At 37.0% G+C, this 24,718-nt stretch overlaps 1 protein-coding gene across 4 annotated transcripts in view; it reads left to right on the top strand.

Annotated features, from left to right (window-relative positions):
* Arid4b (AT-rich interaction domain 4B) overlaps positions 1-24,718 on the top strand; it is a 128,979-nt gene that overhangs the window by 46,734 nt on the left and 57,527 nt on the right. For all 4 annotated transcript variants that reach the window (XM_031358983.1, XM_031358986.1, XM_031358985.1 and 1 more), the window contains exons 3-7: positions 4,753-4,863; positions 12,025-12,090; positions 13,973-14,063; positions 16,618-16,697; positions 20,553-20,644. In XM_031358983.1, the coding sequence (XP_031214843.1) occupies positions 4,753-4,863; positions 12,025-12,090; positions 13,973-14,063; positions 16,618-16,697; positions 20,553-20,644 (440 nt within the window). The remainder of the gene's footprint in view (positions 1-4,752; positions 4,864-12,024; positions 12,091-13,972; positions 14,064-16,617; positions 16,698-20,552; positions 20,645-24,718) is intronic.

Below are 24,718 nucleotides of genomic sequence, written 5' to 3' on the forward strand. Positions count from 1 at the left end.
CAGTCCTCGTAGTCAGAGGAGTCTTGGTTAACCTACTGACACAGTTCTTTGTGTGTCTGCTTTGAATCAGAGTACATTAGACTCAGAATAGCTGTGCAGAGTTGGTTGATTGCTGTACTAATGGATCATGGTACACTTCATTAGGCATCAATATCATGGAATCCTAGCAACTCTTACTACTAGAAGGCAGCATGATTATGTCATGCCTGAGTTGAGCAAGGGAAACAATTTTAAAGGAGTTACTTCATACACAGAGCTTGGGAGGGGGAAGAGAAAGATAATGACATCTGTTCTTTATATAGGAATTGTTTTTTAACAATCTAACTCCCCCTTTAAGGACATAAATTGTTTAGTCTGTATTTTGTACTGTACACTGGGCAGGTTCTAAATACTGCAGATACAGTATGTACTTTTCATCCCTCTCTTAAGTGGTAGATTTGAACCTACACATCTCATTCAGGAATCTGCCTTTTTGGGGGTGGAGGATGCTAGGGATAGAACTAAGCAAAACACCTGTTCTGTCATTGAGTTACATTGCTGCAGAGGTTGATGTCTGAGTTTCATTGCTATGAAAGACATCATGACCACAGCAACACTTATAAAAGAAAACATTTAATTGAGGCTGGCTTACAGTTTGAGAGGTTTAGTCCATTATCATCATGGTGGGAAGCATGGAAGTGTACAGGCAGACTTGGTACTGAAGGAGCCCCTGAAGAGTTCTACATATTGATTCAGAGGCAGCAGTGACCAAGCCAGCTCAGTCAATCAACAGGTTCTCCAGCGCAGGAGTGAGGATTAAAAAGAAAAAAGACAATTAGACAACATTGTAGCATGACCCCAGCCAATTCTGAGGCTTAGGTGTGTTTATTTTTTCCCAATCTGCTTTTATACCATTTTAATTACATGCAACTAATAAGGTCAGTTCTAGGTTGAGGAACAAGCAAGACAATAAACATAAATACTAGGAATAAGCAAGGCAATAAACAAAGTCCCATGATCACTCCTGTGATCACTATTTCTAAGGGCTTATCAGGATGACCAAGATTTCTGAGCCTACTTCCCAGTCTAGCCCAAAAGTCATATTCTTGCCTGAAGCCTACTCTCTTTGTCCCACTCTAAAATTAGATTCCTGCCTGAACTTACTTCCTTGTCATGACCCAATGTCAGATTCCTGCCAAGTGGCCCCCAAAGCTCTCCACACAGCAGAAGGGGACTGTCTTCTGCAGGGCAGCCGGGAGGAGACTGGATTTCCACACTGGGTGGAGCTTGAGTATTGGAGACCTCAAAGCTCATCCTCACAGTGACGCATTCTCTCCAATGAGGCCATACCTACTCCAACATGGTCACACCTAATAGTAACACTACCTGAGGGCCAAGCATTGAAACACATGAGTCTATTGGGGTGGGGGTGGGGGTGGGGGTGTGCCAAACCTATATTCTTAATATTTCATATTGTCTTTGATATAAAAATGTAGGGGATATAGGTGTCTTGTGTATGTTTTTGTATACATTTACCCATGTGGACATGTATAGAGGCCAGATTAGATGTTGGGTGTATTCCCTTTATGGATTCCACCTTAATAAATGTCTTTTAGTTAAAAAATGACTTTGTAGGTCTGGTGGTGGTGGCACATGCCTTAACAAATGGAATAATGACAGACCCAGTGATGATCATTTCCGCTCTGCTATCATTACTTAGGGCAATATGACCATGTCAGTTAGAGATGTGATTTGGGTATCTGCAGAGAATCATTTTTATGTTTTGAATAACATTTAGCAATAGTGGTTATACAGTTTTACTTCTAGATGATTAAGTATGTCTCAAAGTAACTCAAAAATTTTGACTATCTTTATAACTTTTGTGTTTGTGGAATTGTTAGACAGATGTACTTAACGTACAAACACTTAAACCGAAGGATGACTTATGAAAAGAAAGTAACTTGCCTAGAATGATACAAAGGAAATAAGATCAAGTTGGGCGTATTTTGGAAGTCTGTAAACTTAGTGCCCAGGGGAGCTGAAGGCCATATTTTGTAAAATGTTATTCAGTTATCTGTTCATATATATGGACACACACATATATGGACTGGATGTGACATCACAAGGCCTGAATTTGTCTGCTGACTCCATTTGCTTTTCATCTCAGTAACACTGAGCTTGCCATTTTTAAAGAATTTGTTAACGATGTACAAAATAGAGGCAAAACTTGGCCCAAATCTATTTTAGTAGGCTGTAATTAAAAATTAAAATGAAATGTAAACACTTTTTGGTTTTGTTTTGTTTTGTTTTTCCCCAAGACTGGGTTTCTCTGTGCCAGGGAACTCACTCTTTAGACCAGGCTGGCCGTGAACTCAAACTAATCCCCTGCCTTTGCCTCCTGAGTGCTGGGATTAAAGTTGTGGCTAACAGACCTTTTTTAAAGCTTTTTTTTTAAAAAAAATTACATAATCTGTGTGTGTGTGTGTGTGTGCGCGTGTGCTTGTCACCTGTCTGTCTGTCTGTCTGTATTTATCTGCCTGTATGCCCACGTACCATTGTGTTCCTGTGGAGGTCAGAGAACAGTTTGTGGGAGGTTTTTTGTTTTCTTACACCATGTATGTCCTGGGATTGAATTTAGGTTGTGAGGCTTAATGTAAGCGTCTTTACCCATTGAGTCATCTTACCTGCCCCCAAAGGTTACTTCTCACATATTTATTTATTTCTGTGTAAATAACACACGTGTTGAACAGATATATATGCAGTCAGTACACTTAAAAATATGTGGAAAGCAACATTACTATGTTGAAGTTAATATTAAAACATAAATAACAGTGAAGAAGTGGTTTTTTTTCACTGTGGCCACATTCTTATTATAGCCTAAATATATAGCTTGACTAACAGACACTTTCCTAATTAAAAAAAAAAAAGCACATTGGTAAGGATACTTGCATGTCTTGGAACAAATATGCTAGAAATGGCCCTCTGATCTTCACATGTTGTGATGCAAATTTAGCATGCATGATATTTTTTAAATTAAAAGTATACACTTGATTTGTCATAAACATTTTTTTTTTCCACATTGGGCATGATGGTATATATTTTTGATCCTGGCATTCAGGAGGTAGAGATACCCAGTTGGATTTCTCTGTGAGTTTGAGGTTTGCTTGATCTACATAGCTAGTTCCAGGCCAGCCAGGGCTACCTAGGGAAGAGATCTTGTTTCAAAGAATAAAATAACAATACAGAAAATAGTTTAAAAGATATATGTAATCTCTGCTTGACTGGCTGAGAAAAGTGGTCTTTAATGCATTGCTTGTCTGGACTTTGAGGTGATGATGTTGTTATTGTTGTTGTTGTTGTTGTTGTTGTTGGTTTTAAAGCCTACAACACCCAGTATTCCTAGGCATTCTTCTATTCAAATAATAACCAGGCCTGATCCTACTAGCTTCCAAGATTAGACAAGATGGGATGTGTTCAGGGTGGTATAGGCCTGACTTTTTTTCTTTAAAGGTTATGAAATATTTATCAGGGTGTCCAACTTTTGACATTTTGATAAGGTACTGTCAATCTACAAATTATGTTGGGCTGTTTTCATAGCTCTTCTGAGGCACATGTATGCCTAATGCCATTGTATGCCAGAGGTGAATGCCATAGTAGAACTTGTAGGTACAGTTGCAAGCAAATGGTTGTAACAGTAGAATCTCTGTATTCTCTTGAGATAGTTCGTTCCTTTTGTTTTAGCTAGAACATTGGGGTGAGCTTAGATTGAAGTTTCTGTTCAACAGGTGACCTGAGTGCCTGGTGCTTATGGCAGTGTTTTGTACATCATGCCTTTTATGATTTCTGGAGGATATTAATGATATTAAGAGGAAAAGAAAAGGGTATGAACAAATAGATTGGTACATATTCACATTTTTGAATATTTGTCTATTGTAGGGCTTTCTTAGGCCTTTTAGTTTATTTCTGAATATTTAAAAGAGGAGGCAGAGGGATTATTCAATAATGGATTTTTCCAAACTCCTGGTGCCTCCTTTTGGTGAACATCTTAGGCTATTAGTACTTCTTATAAAACATACTGGAAAAAGCAGCTCACATAATCTTCCTTTGGCTGTGGAATTGGTGAAAATAAGATTCAGTGCAGAAATGCAGCCTACTTAAAAAAAAAAAAAATCAAAGCAGCCAGATTAGAACCAATAAGTCAAACCCACAAGTGAACAGTGTATTTAAAGCTGAAGAACAAACTAACATTTGTCAGTAGTTTGAGACAGTGCATAGTGGATTACTTCATGTGGCTTTCAGCAATAGTTGGGAACTTGTGCACTTCTTTTATTCTCTCATAGAGTTTTGTAGATAAAAAACAGAACTATCCTAAATCTGGATGGCTATGAGGTACAGCCTACTTTGAGACTTTAGATCTGCTAACTAGCCAGTCCAGTGGTTGTATGATAACTATATATTTTAATAAGTCAGTGAATGAATGAATGAATGAATGAATGAATGAATAGGTGGTGAGAGCCTTAAATGGAAGGTTGTATCTGTGGTGATCTTAGGGACCATATGTGTCTAATAGGAAAAAAATGTCTCTATTTTCCATATTGTACATTTACTTGGTCTGTGATACATGTTTTATTATTTTTAATTTATAATATTTTATTGATGGCTTCACTATTCTAACTTAAATTACTGTAACAAGATTAGGTGTATTCTGATGCCTGATTATAGGGAAAAAAAATTAAGCAGTTTAAATCAGGTTGTATTTCTTTGCATTTTTAGGCCCTTGATGAGCCTCCTTATTTGACAGTGGGCACTGATGTGAGTGCCAAATACAGAGGAGCCTTTTGTGAAGCCAAGATCAAGACTGCAAAAAGACTTGTCAAAGTCAAGGTATGGTATTATTTGTAATTTAATAGTCATTAAATATTTGATACTTAAAGTCTAAAAAAGTTTAAAAATTATCTTGGTGCAAAATGAATTTTTAAAGTAGTGGCTATAAACCATTCCAAACTAAACAATATTTGTGATTTTAAAATATTTAAATTGGAATAAAATTTGCTTATCACAGCTGATAATTTCAGTGCAGACTTGAAAATTTCTTTAGGTTCTTTAGGATTTCTATTTTAGTGTTGGAAACCATCTAATTTGATTCTTTAGTTTTATAACAGTGGCCAGGCATGGTGGTACATATCTTTAATCCTAGTCCTTAGAAGGTAGAGGCCAACCTGGTTTCCATGTCCTACCCAGTCAGGACTACATAAGTTCCTCCCTGAAGCAAAATATCAGTTATTGACGCTCTCCTGCCACCCTATCTGTGATCCTGAGATGGAAGATTGGGCTTTGTGAATACTAGGCAAATATTCTACCTTGGGAATACTAGGCAAATATTCTACCTGCTACAGAAGTATGTTCCCAGCCCCTCCTTTTGTTTCTCTCTCTTCCCTATTTTTTTTAAAGATTTATTTATTTTATGTGTATAAGTACACTGTACTGTATAGATGGCCGTGTGGCTGCTGGGAATTGAACTCAGGACAGCCCCGTTCGCTCTAATTCACTCCAGCTCCTCTCGCTCCAGCATAATTCACTGTAGCTGTCTTCAGACGCACCAGAAGAGGGCATCAGATCTCATTATGGGTGGTTGTGAGCCAGCATGTGGTTGCTGGGATCCGAACTCAGGACCTTTGGAAGAGCAGTCAGTGCTCTTACCCGCTGAGCCATCTCACCAGGCCCCTCTTCCTCTATTTTTTGAGAAATGGTATTGCTGTGTAGCACGGCAGGCCTTGAACTCACAGCAATCTTCAAACTGCAACCTTCTGAATATTGGAATTGCAGGTATATACTACCTGACACTTGGCCCTCTGCCATTTTCTTTCTTTCTTTTTTTAAAATTGATTTGAGTTTTATTGTATTATGATGAGAAAAGATACATACTTTCAATTTATCTGAATTTGTTAACATTTAAAAACATATTTTAAGTAAATAGAATTAAATCACATTCTTCTTTTCCTTTTGTACCCCAACTCCTCCCAGAGACACCCCCTTCAATACCTGTCATACCTTTCATTTTTTATTGTCATATTCTTTAAAATTTATAACATATTATAACAATAAAAATTAGTATTATAAAAGTTTGATATAAAACAATAATCAATTGAACAGTATTAATGTAGCTGCTGTCTACAGCAATATTGAAAATACATGTTTTTCTCAATATAAATTTTAAATAACTCCAAACATATTAACTGTATACTTTAAAATAATACATCACTACTAGTTTTTTTATGAACATAAATAAAGTATTTTTGTTTGTTTGTTTTGTTTTTAGTAGAGCTTAAAATCTTGGCACTTACTGTGGGTACAAGCCCAAAATAAGAACAATTTTTAGACATTAGAGTTTATTGTAATAAGGCTATAATTCAATGATCCTCACATCACCAAAGGATTTTACCTCCATAGTAGCTAAACTAAGCGTTGACAATTCTGCTGCGCCAAGGAATGAATTGTAGGCACGATTTTGAATACAGATTTCTTGCTATGGTCAAAGCTATTTGACGAGTGATTGTCTTCATTCTCAGGCCACAGAGAACAGGTTACATTCATTTAAGAAATAGTGTGTGTATTAAGATGGTCTATCCATGAAGTCATTCACCAACTGTTTCAGTGAACAGTGGTTCTGCTTGGAGGGTGGCACAGACATTAGGTGAGGGTAAGAATCTGGTTCATTTGCTGTGATGATTTGGAAAAGCATTCATCTCAGAGAAAGAGTAACTTATAAAGTCCTCTTCTTCAAACTTGATACAATAGTTACAAACATCAAGTAAAGCATTCAGTCTCACTGTTGTTGTTCTCTTACAAGCCACCACCAAAGTTAATTGTCTACATATCTTTTGGCTGTATAAATACTTTTGAAATATGTAAGTTGTTCTGAAAACCATAGTATAGTGTAAAAACATCAAATAAACAATCCTACTAATAGAGAGGCTGAGATAGGAGAAGCATGATTTCAAGACTATTATGTGGTACACAGCACGACACTGTCAGGTACAAACAAGCAGAAAGTGTATATGGATTGTACAATATTGGACCTATTTCTCCAATTACCAAATTAGAGAGACCATGGGATGATAGTCAATAAATTTCTAATTCCTCATACTTTTGAATTTCAATAGATTAGGATATGTTGGTAATACTAATTTTCATATTAAGAAATATTAAGAAAAAGTAATTGTTACTTCCTGTTATTTTTGTTAGAGGTGGAGTTGTATTTGTGTGTTTGTTGAAAGATTACTTTCTTACTTCTTCTAGGATTAAGTTTTTGCTTCTTATGTTGGTGTTTTCCATCTATTATCCTTTGTAGAGCCGGATTTGTAAAAAGATATTGTGTAATTTTGTTTTGTCATGGAATATCTTGTTTTCTCTATCTATGGTAATTGAGAGTTTTGCTGGGTATAGTAGTGTGAGCTGGCATTTGTGTTCTTGTAGGGTCTGTATGACATCTGCCCAGGATCTTCTAGCTTTCATAGTCTCTGGTGAGAAGTCTGATATAATTCTGATAGGCCTGCCTTTATATGTTACTTGACCTTTTCCCCTTACTGCTTTTAAAATTCTTTCTTTGTTTTGTGCATTTAGTGTTTTGATTATTATGTGATGGGAGTAATTTCTTTTCTGGTCCAGTCTATTTGGAGTTCTGTAGGCTTCTTGTATGTTCATGGGCTTCTCTTTCTTTAGGTTAGTGAAGTTTTCTTCTGTAATTTTTTTTTTTTTGTTGTTGTTTTTGAGACAGGGCTTCTCTTTGTAGCCCTGGCTGACCTAGAACTCACTCTGTAGAAAAGGCTGGCCTAAAACTCAGAAATCTGCCTGCCTCTGCTTCCCAAGTGCTAAAAGGCATAGGCCACCATTACCGGGCCTCCTCCTATAATTTTGTTGAAGATATTTACTGGCCCTTTAAGTTGGTAATCTTCACTCTTCTATACCTGTTATTCTTAGGTTTGGTCTTATCATTGTGTCATGGGTTTCCTGGATGTTTTGAGTTAGGACCTTTCTGCATTTTGCATTTTCTTTGACTGTTGTGCCAATGTTTTCTTTGGTGTCTTCTGCCCCTGAGATTCTCTCTTCTATCTCTTGTATTCTGTTGTATGACTCCTGATCTCTCTCTTAGGTTTTCTAACTCCAGGGTTGTCTCCCTTTATGATTTCTTTATTGTTTCTATTTCCATCTTTAGGTCCTAGATGGTTTTGTTCATTTCCTTCACGTGTCTTGGATTTGCTGTCCTGTCATTTTTTAAGGGAATTGCTAGTTTCCTATTTAAGGGCTTCTAGCTGTTTACCTGTGTCCTCCTGTTACTTATGTTTTTCTTAAAGTCCTCTATCACTATCATGAGAAGTGATTTTAGATCTGAATCTTGCTTTTCTGGTATGATGGGGTATCCAGGACTTACTATGGTAAGAGAATTGGGTTCTGATGGTGCCAAGTAACCCTGGTTTCTGTTGCTTATGTTCTTGTTCTTGCCTCTTGCCATCTGTTTATCTCTAGTGTTTCCTGCCCTGACTAAATCTGACTGGAGCCTTCCTGTGATCCTGGTTGTGTCAGAACTCCACAGAGTCAAGCTCTGTGATCCTGTGATTCTGGGATCCTGTGATCCTGGGTCCGTTAGAATGCCTGGGAGAAGAGCTTCCTCTGGGTATTATGGGATTCGCTGCAGAGTTTGTGCCCAAGGTCTGCTCAGGGCACTGGCCCAGACAGATGGGATGGAACCCGTGCCACTGGACTGGCAGAGTTCCTGCATTCCTGGGTCTGCTGATCTCAGTTACTCCTGGTGTTGGGACAGATGTTGTGTCCTCCTCAGCTCTGATCCTATGATCCTGGGCATGTTAGAAAGCCTGGGAGTGGAGCTTCTTCTGGATGCTTTGGGATTGGCTGTGCAATTGGCACCCAGTGTCTGCTCAGGGCACTGGCCTAGACAGACCAGAAGTACTCTGCCATTTTAAAAAAAAAAAAATCTGAAGTACTTGAGTTCTGAGTTGGTTAATGGACAAATTTAATTGCTTTCATTTTAAGAAATTACCATAAGACTGGTGAGGTGCACCTATGATCCTAGCTATTAAGACCGAGGCTGGAACTGTATTTCAACTTAGGAATTGGAGGCTCACACGGGGAACAGAGTGAGATCCTCTTCAAAAATAAGCGAAAGAGGCTGTAGATTTGTAGCATAGTGGTAGAGGATCTGTCTGCCTAGAGCAAGGCCCTGGGTTTGATGATAGCAATAAAAAGTGTGAGTAGATGAATGAATGAAAGAGCACATGTGTTTAGTAGAAGAAAGATGCCTTTATATTTGAAAAATACAGCACAGTAAAAACTGTAGACCAGTGAAACATCTTAATGTTGTGGGTACTTACCTACTTGCCAATAATGTGCTCAGTGATTGGACTTGGAGGACTCTGTTTGATGGAAGGAGTGTGGAGATAGGAGGGAGATAGGAGTGTAGATAACCATGTAGCTATTGACTTGAATAGTTAACCAAGTGGAAGACGTATGATTATTTCCCTCCAGTTCTGTATGTGCTGCCTGGTGTCTGTCTTAAGCATTTGTTAAAGCCTTTTGGGCTATTTTGATTTCTACCCTGGCTAAAAACTAACTACATGATAAGGCCTCTAAATTAACTGAACTTGAAGGAAGCCCGTCTTGGCCACACCTCTCCTTGTATTTTCCCAGGCTGGTGCCTGAAGTTGCTTTGTACTGTGGTTAGGTAGATGCTTTTACAGTGACATTTCCTCTTCTGGCATTGTATACTTCCATTTTCTGAGCTTTATGGTATTTGTCAACACCATTCTAAGGATGAATAAAAACCTATGTATCATTTTTATAATTTACTTCGGGCTACTTAAAAGATCTGATACTGAGTTTGGAAAAACCCCTTTCTTCTGGTGGAAGAGGAGCTATACCTTAGCTCAGGGATAGCACTTGTGTGCCAGCAAGAAGTATGTTCTTTGGACAGGACCAGTGTCACTCAGGGCTTGTGCTTGTCCTTGAAAAGCATAGGCTGGATTTAATTTCAATTTACCCTTAGGTATGTAACAAATGACCCAGGGGATGAGCCATAGCTTTTGTGTTGTTCTCAATATAAAGGAAAGAGACAAGGCTGCAGTGCTTTGCTATACTTCCTATGTTGGCAGCACAGGACATGTTGAACATGTAATAGATATTTGAAACTTCTTTTTGAATATTTTTGGAAGCCCCAACATTTATAATTCAAAGTTAGTGGTTTTACTAATCTTAAAAACATTTGATAAATAATTAAATGTGCATACAGCAATGGCAGGATAGGTAGCTGAGTAGTTAAGAATGCTTGCTGCTCTTGCAGAGGACCTGAGAGTATGTGTGCGCACACACACACACAGACACACACACCAAAACACACATTTACACTCACATACATCTAAATAAAAATATAAAACCAACTTTTAAAAATGAATACATTTAGGCTAAGGTAGCACATGTTTCTTATCCCAGCATTTGGGGACAGAGGCAGAGATAGAGGCAGGCAGCTCTTTGAGTTTCTAGGTAAGCCTTGTCTATATAGGGAGTTCCAGGACAGTCAGGGCTACATAGAGACAAGCTGTCTCAAACAAATTGAATACATTTTAAGCAGATTTGGTGATACATTTCTTTTTTTTTCTTTTTTCTTTTTTTTTTTACATTTCTTTACTAGGTTTTGATCTATTGGACATTTATCCCACATTGAATCTACTCTTAAAACTTTGCTTTTGTGTGCCACTAAAATACATGGGATTCTATGGATATAAACCTTTCCCCATAGTTGATTTGTGAGTCTGTTTCTTGCTGACCACTAGACTCTAATATTAAAGAACATTTTAACTTATTGGTTCTTATAGAATTCTTTTTTATAGAGAACTGCATCTCTATTGACTATGGTGCTTGCTTGCTTGTTTTGAGATAGGGTCTCTATGTAGTTTTAGCTATCCTAGAACTTACTGTGCAGACTAGGCTAGGCTTGTACTTAGATTCTCCTATCTGTACCTCCTGAGTGCTAGGATTAAAGGCATGTATTACCTTACCTGGCCCATGATGCTTTTCACCAGATAATTAATTTTTCCCCTGGCCTTAGCTTTAATCTCAGCATGTGAGGCAGAGGAAAGCATATCTTGGAGTTCAAGGCCACCCTAGTCTATGTGGGGAGTTCCAGGCCAGCCAGGGTACATAGTGTTACCCATCTGAAAAACATTTTTAACTTACTGTTTTTCTAATTCTCTGATTTCCATTGTACTGCTACAAAGTACAGAAAGTTCTCGGAAAGACTACCCAGTATTCAAATCTTAGCTCTGCCATGTTCTAGTTCTATGATCCTGGACTATTTATTTAGACTTTCTGTTTGTTGGCTTTCTTTTTTAACAAAAGGGGAAAAACATTTTGGGGTGTGATTCTCTGTCTTTTCTCTATGCTTGGGATTAAATCAAGCACTTTTTTTTTTTTTTTTTTAGCAAATATCTACTTTTGAGCTACCATTCATAACCTTGGATATTAAATTTGATCCTCGAACCTGATATTTAGTTTTGAGTGACTGTTAAATGGCCATTGGTTATGATCGGACACAATTAAAATCCAAGCACCAAGGAGCCTGAGGCCAGGCTGAGTTACATAGTGAGACATTGTTTCAAAAAAACCAAAACAAAGTAATAGAAGAAGCAAATTTGTATCCAATTACAAATTAGGCCTTCACAAAATGATACAAGTTCTCATAGACCAAGCTCATTGCATCTTTTTTTCCCTCTCAAACTTTAAGGAAAAGTTGTACGTTAAGGTAGAAGTAGTAAAATACACTATGATGAATGGAATATCCAGCCTTGTAGTTGTGGTATCTGTCAGTGATTATTTTTATTTTGAAAAGAAAATCTGTTTAAACAATTTTCTATTTATTTGTTTAGTGTTTGGACTTTGACTAGTTGGTCTTTAGTTTGTGATATTTGTACATGCATGAGCTGCTATTGTTTGAGGTTCTTTTGGTGTGTAATTAATTAGATTCGTATTTTCTAGGTGACTTTTAGACACGATTCTTCAACAGTGGAAGTTCAGGATGACCACATAAAGGGCCCATTGAAGGTGAGTTGTCATTACCCCCAGTTTTTTTTTTTTTTTTTAAGATTTATTTATTTTATGTGTATTAGTACACTGTAGCTGTACTCATACATGTGGCTGCTGGAAATTGAACTCAGGATGGCCCGCTTGCTCTGGTGTAATACACTGTAGCTGTCTTCAGACACACCAGAAGAGGGCATCAGATCTCATTATGGGTGGTTGTGAGCCACCATGTGGTTGCTGGGATCCGAACTCATGACTTATGGAAGAGCAGTCAGTGCTCTTACCCACTGAGCCATCTCACTAGCCCCATTAGCCCTAGTTTTGATTGGAGAATGACACTTGATTTTTTTTTCAAGTATCGTATCGGCTGTTCATTTTTACCTTGATACAAACTTTTCTCTAAAAAGACTAATTGGAATATATTTAATATTAAATCATATCTGAAATGATAGCAAAATCTGTGTTTAAAAATGAAATGAGCATTAAGGAGGTATTGACTGCTTCCATTCAGGTGTTTTCCTTTACTGCAAGAATGTGTTTTCCAGGCATAAGAGGTATTCATGATGTAAGATACTCTAAAGAGTAAGCAAATAAAAGCAAAGTCCAGAGCCCTTGATTTTGGAGCCACCCACTGGCCTATTGAATCTTTTGAGGGTAACTGAGAGGTTAATCCCTTTGTTCTGCATTCACTAGTGGGATAGGTGTTGCTTTACCTTCTTATATGCCAGTAAGCCAGTTACAGGGAGTTTGGGAAACCACTGTGTCTGAAAATGTCCACCGTCTGGGCTTGAGGAATCTTTAGGAAATACTAAGAATAGTGATATAACATTTTGTAGATCTTGGCACAAAACCTAGCTTACTTGGTACCATGGGCTTCTAAAACTCTTCACTTAAAAAAAATGTTTCTTATTATTAATTCTTATCTTATAAAAAAACCAGTTTCCTATCATTTCCATTTTATAGGAATCATCTTTAATTTTATGCATCCATTTGTCACCTTCAAGGACCAGAGACATATACAGTTAGGACTTCAGCTGCCACTTTATTAGCACCTAATGTGTGCTAGTGCTGTCCCAAGTCTTTTTGCATCTAGCATTTTATTTAATATTAAGAACAAATCTATAGAAGAGAAAACTGAAGGAAAGAAGTAATTCGATTCCAGTTTCACAAGCATTAATGTCAGCGTCGAGATTCAGCCTGTGGTTGAAGTGTGCTGTTTGGATTTGAGTACACAAGCCTATCCCTGCTTCCTAGGCATAGCACCATTGTTCTTTGCTTTCTGACTTGCCTTGTGCTATAGGCCCATAGGTACCTACCACCAGGAAATGTTCATTGTTGCATAGGGGTTGAATTGGCAACTGGACATAAGTAGTCTTTCTTTCCTTAGTCTGGCCTAGCTTCCTTAATAATGGTATAGTTGATTTATTTTATTTTTTTGTTTTGTTTTTTTTGTGTTTGATGAGGTCTTACTGCTATTTTAAATTTGTATATCTACTTGTGTCTAATTTTGGTATAAGATTGATACATTTCTACCTGTAGATTAGGGTGGCGGTGATGTCTCTAGGATTTGAATTACTTTCTGATAGGTTTTATCAACTGGTAGAAGACATCATTTAGCTTCATGTTTCATTTATAGGAAATGGTGGTCATTTAATCACAGTACACTTTGAATAATGCATTTTCAGGAAAATGGCACATAATGTAACTCTTGATTTAAAAACTGAGTATTGATTCCTCAAAGGACTTGTGAGTTTTCCTGTACTCCCTACCATTTGGTCACTTTATGGAGCTAAGGTCTCTTCTCTGAAGGAATTTTTTAAAATCATCACTATAAGAACCATGCAAATGAACCATGGTTCATTTGTCTTCAAAGTATTTTTCTAATGTTTACATAATATTTTAGGTAGGAGCTATTGTGGAAGTGAAGAATCTTGATGGTGCCTATCAGGAAGCTGTTATCAATAAGCTGACAGATGCAAGTTGGTATACTGTGGGTAAGAATTTTTTATTAAAATGTTATTTTCAGTAGGGGAATGCCAGGGCTAGTAAGCAGGAGAGGGTGGGGATGGTGAGCAGGGGGAGGGGGAGGAGGGAGGGAACAGGGGTTTGTTCTTGTTGTTTTTTTAAGGTTTTTTTTTTTTTTGAGGTGAAACTGGGAAAGGAGAAATCATATGACATGTAAATAAAGAAAATATCTAATAAAAAATGTTATTTTCAGTTATACAAGATTTATGTTACAGTAATGCAGAGATAGACTTCCTGGATTAAACTTCCTTTATTAGTACAGTAGACTCTGTTACTATTACTGGTTATCCTCCAGATTGTAAAAGAAACATTTCTAAGCTGCTTATCTGTATACACAATTTGAAATTATTTAGTATTAGTATGTATGTGGATTTCTAGCTATTTCCACTTCAAAGCATATCTTACAGAAACAAAGTATATCAAGTCTATCTGCTGTACTCCATCTTCATTTTTAACTGTGGAGTTCAGTAGTCTTAACTATCCAGCCTGTTGTATGACACAGTTTCTGTAAGTAGTTGGACATAATCTCATTCATTTTCTGTTCTGCCAGTCCTCTTGCCATTGCAGTGGTGAATGGCTAGTATGTCTACATCATCCTCATATTTTCCTGTGCACTAAGGAATAGATAGAGGTTCAAGTTGAAGAGACACATGCTTTTCAATTTAAGAGTGAAAATTGCCTGTCTTAAAGATTCATATGGTCAGTGTACAAATGTATGTGTTTTCCCAGTCCTTGTCAAATTTCCTTTGAAATTTTGGCCAAGTTGAATGTAGGTAGAGGTGTGTATGTGTGTGTGTGTGTGTGTGTGTGTGTGTGTGTGTGTAGTCCAGACTAGCCTCAGCTCACAAGCCTCCTGTCTCAGCTTTCCTAGTGCTGGGCACCCAATGATGTGGTCCTGTGGATAAAGGCATGCAACCACCAAACCTGAATCAGAGTTAAATCCATGATATCCACATGGTAGAAGAGGGAACCAACTTGTGCAAGTTGTCCTCTGGTTTATGGTATATGTATGCAAGTATATATACATATACACTATGCTGGTTAGTTTCATGTCAACTTGACACAGGGTAGAGTCATTGGGGAGGAGGGAGCCTCAGCTGAGAACGTTCCTTTATAAGGTAGTACTTTAGCCAAACCTATAAGGTATTTTCTTACTTATAATTGATGTGGGAGGGCTCAGCCATTTGTGGGTGGGCATACTCCTGGGCTGGTGATTGTAGATTCTTTAAGAAAGCAGACTGAGCAAGCCAGATGGAGTAAGCCAGTAAGCAGCACCCTTCCATGGCCTATGCATCAGCTTCTGCCTCCAGAACCGTGTTGGAATTCCTATGCTCAGTGACAGCTTATGATGTAGAAGTGTAAGTGAAATAAACCCTTTCCTTCCTCAAGTTAGTTTTGGTCATGGCATTTCATCACAGCAGAGGACACACACACACACACACACACACACTCCACTAAAAATTTTAAAATTCAGATCTGATAACTTTATTAAAAATAGTTGTACTCAGTTGTCCAGGATTTCCGAGGAATATAGGGGTTTCTTGAAATTCTTCATATCATAAAATAGACGTGTGTCTTCAATATGTGAAAATCATTCTTTATAGTAATTTCAAACTATGACATGATCATCACAGTCAAGTGAGTTATTACCTCTATCATTTACAGCAAACATTGTAGTACCTCAAATCAGCAAGTTGTAGCTTTCCCACCTCGGGGAACATTTGACAATATGTGGAAACAGCTTTTGTGACATCTGGCAAAGGAGTCTTTCTAGGATGGAGCTCCTGTTGTGTTATAGGATCAGCTTGTCACACATCAGCTTATTTGATACATTTCGCATATAGGGAGTGCCCAAATTGAGCAACCTTACTGTAATGTAGATGTAGGTATTTTGAGGGATGGGGACAGATGCTGCATAAAGTTGTTATCTTCTATGGGTGGCTGCCAGCAGAAAGACTTGCTTTTCTTTCCTTTACCATTTTGAGGGTAATTAATTAGCATTTAAATTGTTTCCTCTTGAAATGCCACCTTTTGTTTTTGTGTTTCCTATTTCAAGGAGTCTTAAAGAGTGTGTGTGTGTGTGTGTGTGTGTGTGTGTGTGTGTGTGAGAGAGAGAGAGAGAGAGAGAGACAGAGACAGAGACAGAGACAGAGACAGAGACACATAGAAAGACAGAGAATGTATGCCATAACAAGTATAGAGGTCAGAGGACAACTTTGCAAGGAATCAATTCTGTGTTCCACTGGGAATTTGAAAGTCTTCAGGTGTAGCAGCAAGTGCCTTTATCCTCTGAGCCATTTCACTGGCCCAAGAAAGATACTTTTATTTATAAGATGGCATTTTGGTAGAGATAGCAAACCATTGTAATAACTGTAATAAAGATAATTGCTAGAAAACATGAAGTATGAACTGAACTCCAAATTAATTCTTAAAAGTGGGACTATTTGTACTCAGAAAATTTCATGATTTCTGTCATAATATCAGAAGAGTTCCTCAGTTGTTTCTATTTTTACTTCCTCACAGTTTTTGATGATGGGGATGAGAAGACACTGAGAAGATCTTCATTATGTCTGAAAGGAGAGAGACATTTTGCTGAAAGTGAAGTAAGTGATGGAACTGAATGAACACGCCTTCTGGGTTTTCTTTTGTTCTGGGTTTGATTTTGTTTGTTTGTTTGAGACAGGGTCTCACTATGTAGCCCTGGCTGTGGTTGCCCTGGAAGTCATTGTACAGATTAGGCTGGCCTCAAATTCAGAGAGCTGCCTGCCTCTGCCTCCTGACTACTGGGATTAGAGGTCTGTGTCGCCATGCCTGGCTTGAACACATATTATTATTTTCTTTGGAAGTAGTAAAGTTTTGCTTTTTTAATCCAGTGAACAAACCCGTTAATCAAAAAATTCCCAAGTACATGTGTCATTGTGTGATGTGTGAACTATGTTGAAAGCCATGAGTTCAAACATCAAGTTATGTGTTTAAAGCATCTTTTCCACAAAGAAAAGAATAGGCTTATTTAGTTACAGAGGCTGTCTTTTTTTTTTTAATTAACTTTTTAAAAATAATTTGGATTCTGTGAGTCCCAGGCTGGTCTTGAACTCATGGTTCTCTTGCTTTTGCATCTTGAGTGCTGGGATTATTATGGTCATGTACCACTATGACTAGCTTTTTGGGGCCATTTCTATATAACTATGTAAGTATTCCAGTCAGGTTGTATAAGACACCTTAGGAATTAATAAATATACTTAAAAAGAAGGCTATAAACATGGCAATCAGGGACTACTTCATAGGGACATTGTAGTTTTTGCCTGACTGCCTTTTCTGAAATCACCCTCTTTTACTTTGATTTCTCTTTCATTGTGTTAACTACTCCCTGACATTAAAGTATGCATTTTGTTTGTTTGTTTTGGGGGTCTACATTCCTGGGTGGCATGTATCACAAGAGCAGGCTCTTTGTCTTCTTCACTGCTTTGATCATGGTTCCTGCTGCAGTGCCTGGCACAGGAAGGGAGCAGTCATATGTAATGAAGTACATGTCTACAAGAGGCTTTGCTAAGTGCATTGTCACATTCTCGGCATTATGCATGTTAATGAACTGTTTTTAACACTCTTAGTTATGAGACTGATAGCCAGAACTAGTCAGACTAGTACTTTGTAGCGTAAAAGTCAGCTCTTTACTTGAAAGCTGGACTAAGAAAACTGTGCCAAGGATCTGAATTCCGGAGCTTGAGTCAGTATACAAAGTAACATGGCTGTGCATGGTCCAGGTCATTCTCTCAAAAGTGACTGATACACAGCGTAACTGAACTGTAATACCTTTGTCCTCTTTTTTAGAAGAGTGTTTGTTATAGGACACTTTCGTATTATTTACTTACATATTTGACCATCTTTTTGTTTGAAAATATTTATGCTTCCTTCAGCAATCGAAATTCCATTTTTATTTTAAATTTCTCTTTTAAATTTCTTGTAGTTTACCACTTCCTACACTTCTTAGTAGACAGCTTGTTATTTCTAGATTATGTACTGTCTTGTCTTGGTTTCTGATGAGCCCACTTGATAGATCTTCTCTTAAGGCCACTAGAAATGCTTCTTCCTATATAATATATTTCATGGATTTTTTGCCCATTATATTTCCTCACCCTTTATTTTTTTGCACTTCCCTTGCGTGTTCTTGCTTTGTGGTCTTTTGTTATTTACATGCGCTATAAATTTTAAACTGTTTTAGGGGAATAGCCACATTTCTTTGGTGATTTTTCCTTTTTCCACCAGTGTTTTCTCTACAAGAGCCTCCAATAAGTAATTATTGGATTCTATTTGGAGGTGAGGTTTTATTTGTTTCATTTTTTTGTTTGTTTAAGATGAAGTCTGTCTGTAAAGCACAGGCTGACCTTGAACTTGCTCCTTAGTTGACATTAACCTTGAAATTCTGATCTTCCTTCTTATCTCCTCAGAGTCTCCCAAGTGTTAGAATTGTAGGTATCTTAGGTTGGCTTAGTTTTAGAGGTTTGTTGTTTTGTTGGCTTCTTGAAGCTGTTCTCTCTGTAAGCTGGGCATATATTGAAATTGTAGCATGAACCTCTTCCTTCTTCTCAAGTGCTGAGATTACAGTTTTTACCAGCATACCCATGTTTTGAAGATTTAATGCAAGAAATCTGACTACTTTGGAGCAAGTGACAAGGTGAAATGATCTTTCTGCATTTATGAGGTTTATATGTAATTCCATTCCCTTAGAACACATATCCAGCTATTGCCAGTAAGTAAATATGGCATCTTAAAATCCTGATTTTTTCATCTGATGAAGGTTTCGTTTAAAGAAGTATCTAATAGTTTTGCTTTTATTAGAATTTGAAACTGCATTGGTTCATAAGGCAGGGATAGGCTGAGATAGTATGAATAATAGCTATGTATTTGTGGTACCTTCAAGGAGGGTGGTTTCTCTGTATCTCTTTCTGCTGGTATTTACTTTCATTTATGTTTTGCTTAAGGGAAGTTAGGATAATAGGGGTGTGATACATTCATTAATCCCTTCCTATGTGTCAGTGCTGTGCCTAGGACACTGATGAGCCGTGTAGACATGGCATTTCTTCTTGAGTAGCTCATCCTCTACTAGAGAAAAAAAAAGTTAAATAATCAAAAATATCTTACTATATTAATCTTACTATATTATTTTATTATTATATTAATGCTTGGTAAGGAGCATGTATAGAAGGGAATCTAACATATCTTTGTATACCTCTTTTATTTGGTTTCTCTTGCAGAGTGTTTAGGATCAAAGCTAGGTCCTTGTGCATATTCAGCAAGTGCTCTGCTCTGTCCACAGACTCCTCTTTTTAAAACACTTTAAAATGTAACTTTAAGAAATCTTATCCTGCCAGGAGGTGGTGGCACACGCCTTTAATCCCAGCACTTGGGAGGCAGAGGTAGGCGGATTTCTGAGTTCGAGGACAGCCTGGTCTACAGAGTGAGTTCCAGGACAGCCAGGGCTACACAGAGAAACTCTGTCTTGGAAAATAAAAAAAAATCAAAAAATAAAAAAGGGATCTATCATTTCTCCAGTGTTCACAAAATTACCTCCCAACAGCAAACATTTTATTAGTAGAAAAGTAAAAAGAAAAGTATTTGTGTGTAGGTATGCACACATGCTATTAGGTGAAAAGAAAATAGACACATTGACAACACTGATCTTTAAAGGGTTAAAGTTAATTAGGTAATATTTGAAGTGCTACTTTAGGTTTTTTGTATGCTTTTCAGGAAATGAAGGCTGAAGAAAAGAACAAGAAAACTTGTGAAAAGTACATTCCCATGAGATGTGTAGATTATATTAAGGAAAGAATATGCATTTTCATACTGGCAATTATATTATATGCTGCAGATTAAAAAGGAAAACAAATTAAGTACTAAAAGTAATTTTTAAACATTTTCTTTAAGAAAGATTTATTGTAGAAAACATTTACCAAATTACAATCTATCTTCTCTGGATCCCCCTTTCAAGCTACTAGTGCTTCTCTTGATAGTTTTGTTTTGCTTACTTACTACATTTTTTTTTTTTTTTTATGGATTATGGTTTACTATGGACAAGGAAAAGTTTGAGCTGTTGTTGACCTCATCCTAAGAATTAACCCTTATAAGTAGGTGTCTTACCTCATGTGTGTGTTTTGCGTAAGCCATTGGTTATTTTGTATTTTAGTGATTTTGGGGTGTGTATGGCCTACTAATAGGTAATGAATCACCTAGACAGGCAGCCAGGGCTTTATTTTTCTTCCTCTCTTCGAATAATGGGCTCATTCATCTTTATTCTAGTATCTTTGAAACTAGAGTTTTCTTTCAATAGAAAAGTTGTATTATAGCCTTCCTTGGATGAAAAAATTTAATTTCAAAACATAAGCATATTACATTGGTTTGGTTTAAAATGAAGAAAGCATTTGCAAAGTCATAACTTGTTGGGTTTGTGTTCTCACCCACAGACACTAGACCAGCTCCCACTCACCAATCCTGAGCATTTTGGCACTCCAGTCATAGGAAAGAAAACAAATAGAGGAAGAAGATCTAATCATATGTAAGTCAATTTTCATAACTGTTAGTGAACCTGAAATCATTTCTCTTTCCAGTATTGTTTTAATAGATCTTTAAATTGTAAATTGAAAAATGTTAATGAGATCTCCTGCTGATGTCAGTTCTAATAGTAATTCAGACTCCTCGGCATGGGACTGAGCTCCATGCCTGCCAGACTTAACAGCTGTGTTTTCCTCCAGGTCTTCCTTCATATATCTTGATGCTGCTTTTGGAGCAGAACTAGTCAGTTATCCCCATCACTTTTCTGAAATCATGCATTTATTCAGGTGTTTTCTTTGATCCTAGTGCCTCCCTCCCTGCCACTATCTTGCTCACTCTGTAGCTCTCACCTTTATGTGAGCTATTTTATTGTTCTCTGCTGTTTCCTTTGAAACCAGACATTTTTTTTTAATGAATCTCCTAAATTCTTTGCATTTATCAAATGTCATAGGTAAAATTTCATCTCTTACTCTTATTATAGTGGTGTTTTTTTTTCTTAGTACCTATAAGGTAAATACCTGAAAGGGTTAAAAAACAACTTTTTTGAAGCAATAATAAGTTAGAGTGGGTTAGACAACAGAGTATTTTTCCTTAATTTATTCTCTCAAGTGTTCTTTTAAAAATTAGTGATTTGAATTAAAAATTAACATAAGAAAAATATATAATCACTAAAGAAAATATTGTTAAACAGATAAAAATATTTAGTTGGATTAATTAGAAACCTTAAGTGAAATCTTCCAGTATATACAGTCAGATATTAAATCTGATTTTTCTCAAGATGTAAGGTGATTCATTCACTTGTACTATATAGTGGGCTCATTCAACTTTATTATGATCGTTTTATCTGAAATAATAGTTTCCTTATTAAAAATAATAATTCCCTTATTAAAATCAGGGTTCTAGAGAGATGGATTGGCAGTTAAGAATGGTTGCTTCTCTTGCAAAGAACCAGAGTTTAGTCCTCAGCACCCACTTTGGGCGGTTACTGTAACTCCAGCTCCAGGGGATCTACTTTTTGCTTGCATGGGCATCAGCTGTCGCTCCTGTACATATACAGATAGTTAGCACGTATATACATACATAAATGAATGAGTAAATAAGTAAATAAAATTTAAAATGAAGGAAGTCATTCTGAGACAGGAAGGAGAACGGGGGAGGGAGGCCTTCCCCACAGGCTTTTCTTGTTTAACTGACAAGTTTGGTTTTCCTTAGCTAGAGTACTTAAGTTACTTTTCAAATTAGTTTTAATATCGAGTAAACTTTCGTTTGAGGAAGGAAATTAGAAGACTAATTACTTCATTGAAAAGATACTCATTGCTATCCATCTTCCTATCTTCCTATAATTTGAATTATGCATTTACTCACTGAATCTTCTAGAAAAATGTTTTCTTTGGTTGCCAGATAATATCTCTGCCTTGTTATTTTGATGGGACTTGATTGTTTTTAGGATATTTGCATTGTAACTTTTAAAAAAATTCTTCTATGTATAACATCTTAAAATTAAATATGTTTCAACCACAGAGGAAAAAAAACTGAAAATAAATGGTGGGCTCAGTATGGTGGTACATGCCTTTAATGCCAGAGACATGCAGATCTGTGAATTTTAGACCAGCTAGGGCTATATACTAAGACTGTCTCAAAATGTATGGTGGTATTAATAAGAAAACCTTCATTGCAATATTAGGTGTAACTCTGATCTGATTATTTTAATTTTTGACAGGTCTACTCCATTGCCACAAAGTATTCACTTAAGCAAGTGAATTGTGGGGTGTTTTGATAGCTTTGAAAATAAATGAGTTAATATTTTATCATTGGTTATTAGTTTTCCTGTAGTTCTGTGAGTATATTTAAGCTGTAATAACTTTTATTGGTGCTAACATAGTAGTGAGTGTGAAATGTCAGGTAATCTCATTAGTGGTGATTCCAATTATCTAGTTTAGTGTGAACATGGAGCTTGATGGCCTGGTTTTCATCACTTTGCCACTAGCTGTATGACTTTTGCAACTTACTCTTCTCATGCCTTCTCATATTTATCTGTAAAATTAGGATCATAGTATTAACTCTCTTAGAGATTTGGAAACTGAATTTATTTTTATTATAAGTCATGCATATTTAGATACACATATAATGCTTATATAGCAAGTGCAGGCTAAGTTATCCCCAAGTCCAGTGCAGAGATGTTGTGTATTTGGGTGTTAAGGCTCAATGGTATTTGTATAGACCTTACTCATGGAGCATTCCTTCTGCAAAGTCTAGACTGCACATAGTAAATAGAATAATGTATTTACATGAAAACATTGGGATCAAATGTCAGCATACACAGAGATCTCTTGTGTTTTTACATGTTCATTTAAGCATCTGGCATAAATGCTCCCCAGCAGCAGAACTGTACCTAGCTGCTTTGTTTACAGTTACAATTTAAAAATCATGTTTCTAGGGCTGCAGTGTGGTTGAAAGCTCTTCCAGGGGACCCAGGTTCTTGTCCCATCACTACATGGGAGCTCACAAATGTCTATAACTCCAGGATTGACACTTTGACACAGACATACTCACAGGCAAAGCACCAAGATAAATACATAAATAAATTCAAAATAAGTTTAATATTATGTAGATTTGATCTATTAAAATGACTTAAAAGTTATGATCTATTAGAAAGTCTCTAATGTTAAAGAAAAAAATAGTTCTACGTTGAACATGATAGTGAAGTGTATGTGGATGCTGCTTCTTAATGACTAGCAATGCTCAATTTCTGTTAAGAATCTCAGCATGCCATGAAAGATGGGCTTTGGATTTCAGAAACCAAGACAGCCCCACACTGCCCATGCTCCACTTGGTAGGGCACCCACATGAAGACCAAGCTGCATATTTGCAACAAATGTGTAGGGATCTTAGGTCCAGCTCCAGCATGATCCCTGGTTAGTGACCAGGCTCCGTGAGCCCCCAAGGTCCCAGGTTAGTTTGACTACAGGCTTTTTGTGGTGTCCTTGACTCTTCTGGCTTGCTCATTTCTATCCCCACTCTTCCACAAGACCCATGAGCTCCGCCTGATACTTGCCCGTGGGTCTCTGCATCTGTCTTCATCCTACTCAGCTATCAAAAACAAAGACATCATAAATTTTGCAGGTAGGATTTTTTTTTTAAGAGTTATTTTAGGAACAACCCTAGTTAGAAGTCAGAGAGAATCAGAAGATTCAGAGAAGTCAGAAGAATCTGGCTTTGATGTACACCACAGCAGAAAACCAGCAGCAGAGACAAGATGGTAATTCACTTCAACCCAGCAACAGTCTTAAATAAAATCTGATGTTTGAATTCATACCGAGAGAGGCACAAGAAATGACCATTCTTTGGATTTTGAACAGTGGGGCGGGGAGGAGGTGTGGGATGTGGAACAGTTGGAGGGTGGACCAGGAGGGGAATAAAATCTGGAGTGTAAAAAAAAAAAAAAAAAGATTAAGTAAAAAGAAGGAATATAAAAAAAAAATCAGGATCTACAAATTATCTTCAGAAAGATATATCAAATATGCATCTATTTAAAAAGATATTTAAAAGCAGAGATTCCAAAGCAAGGGATAGAATATCACCATATAGAAAGCTCATGTCCTTTGCAGGATTATCTCCTGAATGCATTTTACAGAAGCACAAAAGAACCATGTATGCATTTTGTGTGTACTGAGATGGGTCCATTTTCTTTTAAGGATTGCAATGGTTGTTTCTTAACTGGATTGTCTCCTTGCCCCATTCACTGTTAATTTCCAGCTTTTTTTTTTTTTTTTCATTCTGCCTTAAATACCATGTATGTGCATTGCCTGCAGAGACCAGAAGAGGGCATTTCTTCCCATGGAACTGTAATTAGGAGGGGCTTGTGAGTGTGTTGGGAAGATAAGCTGGTCCTCTGGAATAAGACAGGATTCTTATCCCCTGAGCCATCTCTCTAAGCCCTGCCTTCTCCCCTTTAAAGATTTCTCAGTATTGAGAATACTAGAAGACTATCTCCTGAATGCCTTGGAGATCTGAGCTTCGAATCTCCTATCTTGTAGTGTAATGCAATGTGTAGTATGGGCTTTCAGCCTTTTTTTTT

The sequence above is a fragment of the Mastomys coucha genome, unplaced genomic scaffold (assembly GCF_008632895.1).
Source record: "Mastomys coucha isolate ucsf_1 unplaced genomic scaffold, UCSF_Mcou_1 pScaffold7, whole genome shotgun sequence".
Lineage (NCBI taxonomy): Eukaryota > Metazoa > Chordata > Mammalia > Rodentia > Muridae > Mastomys > Mastomys coucha.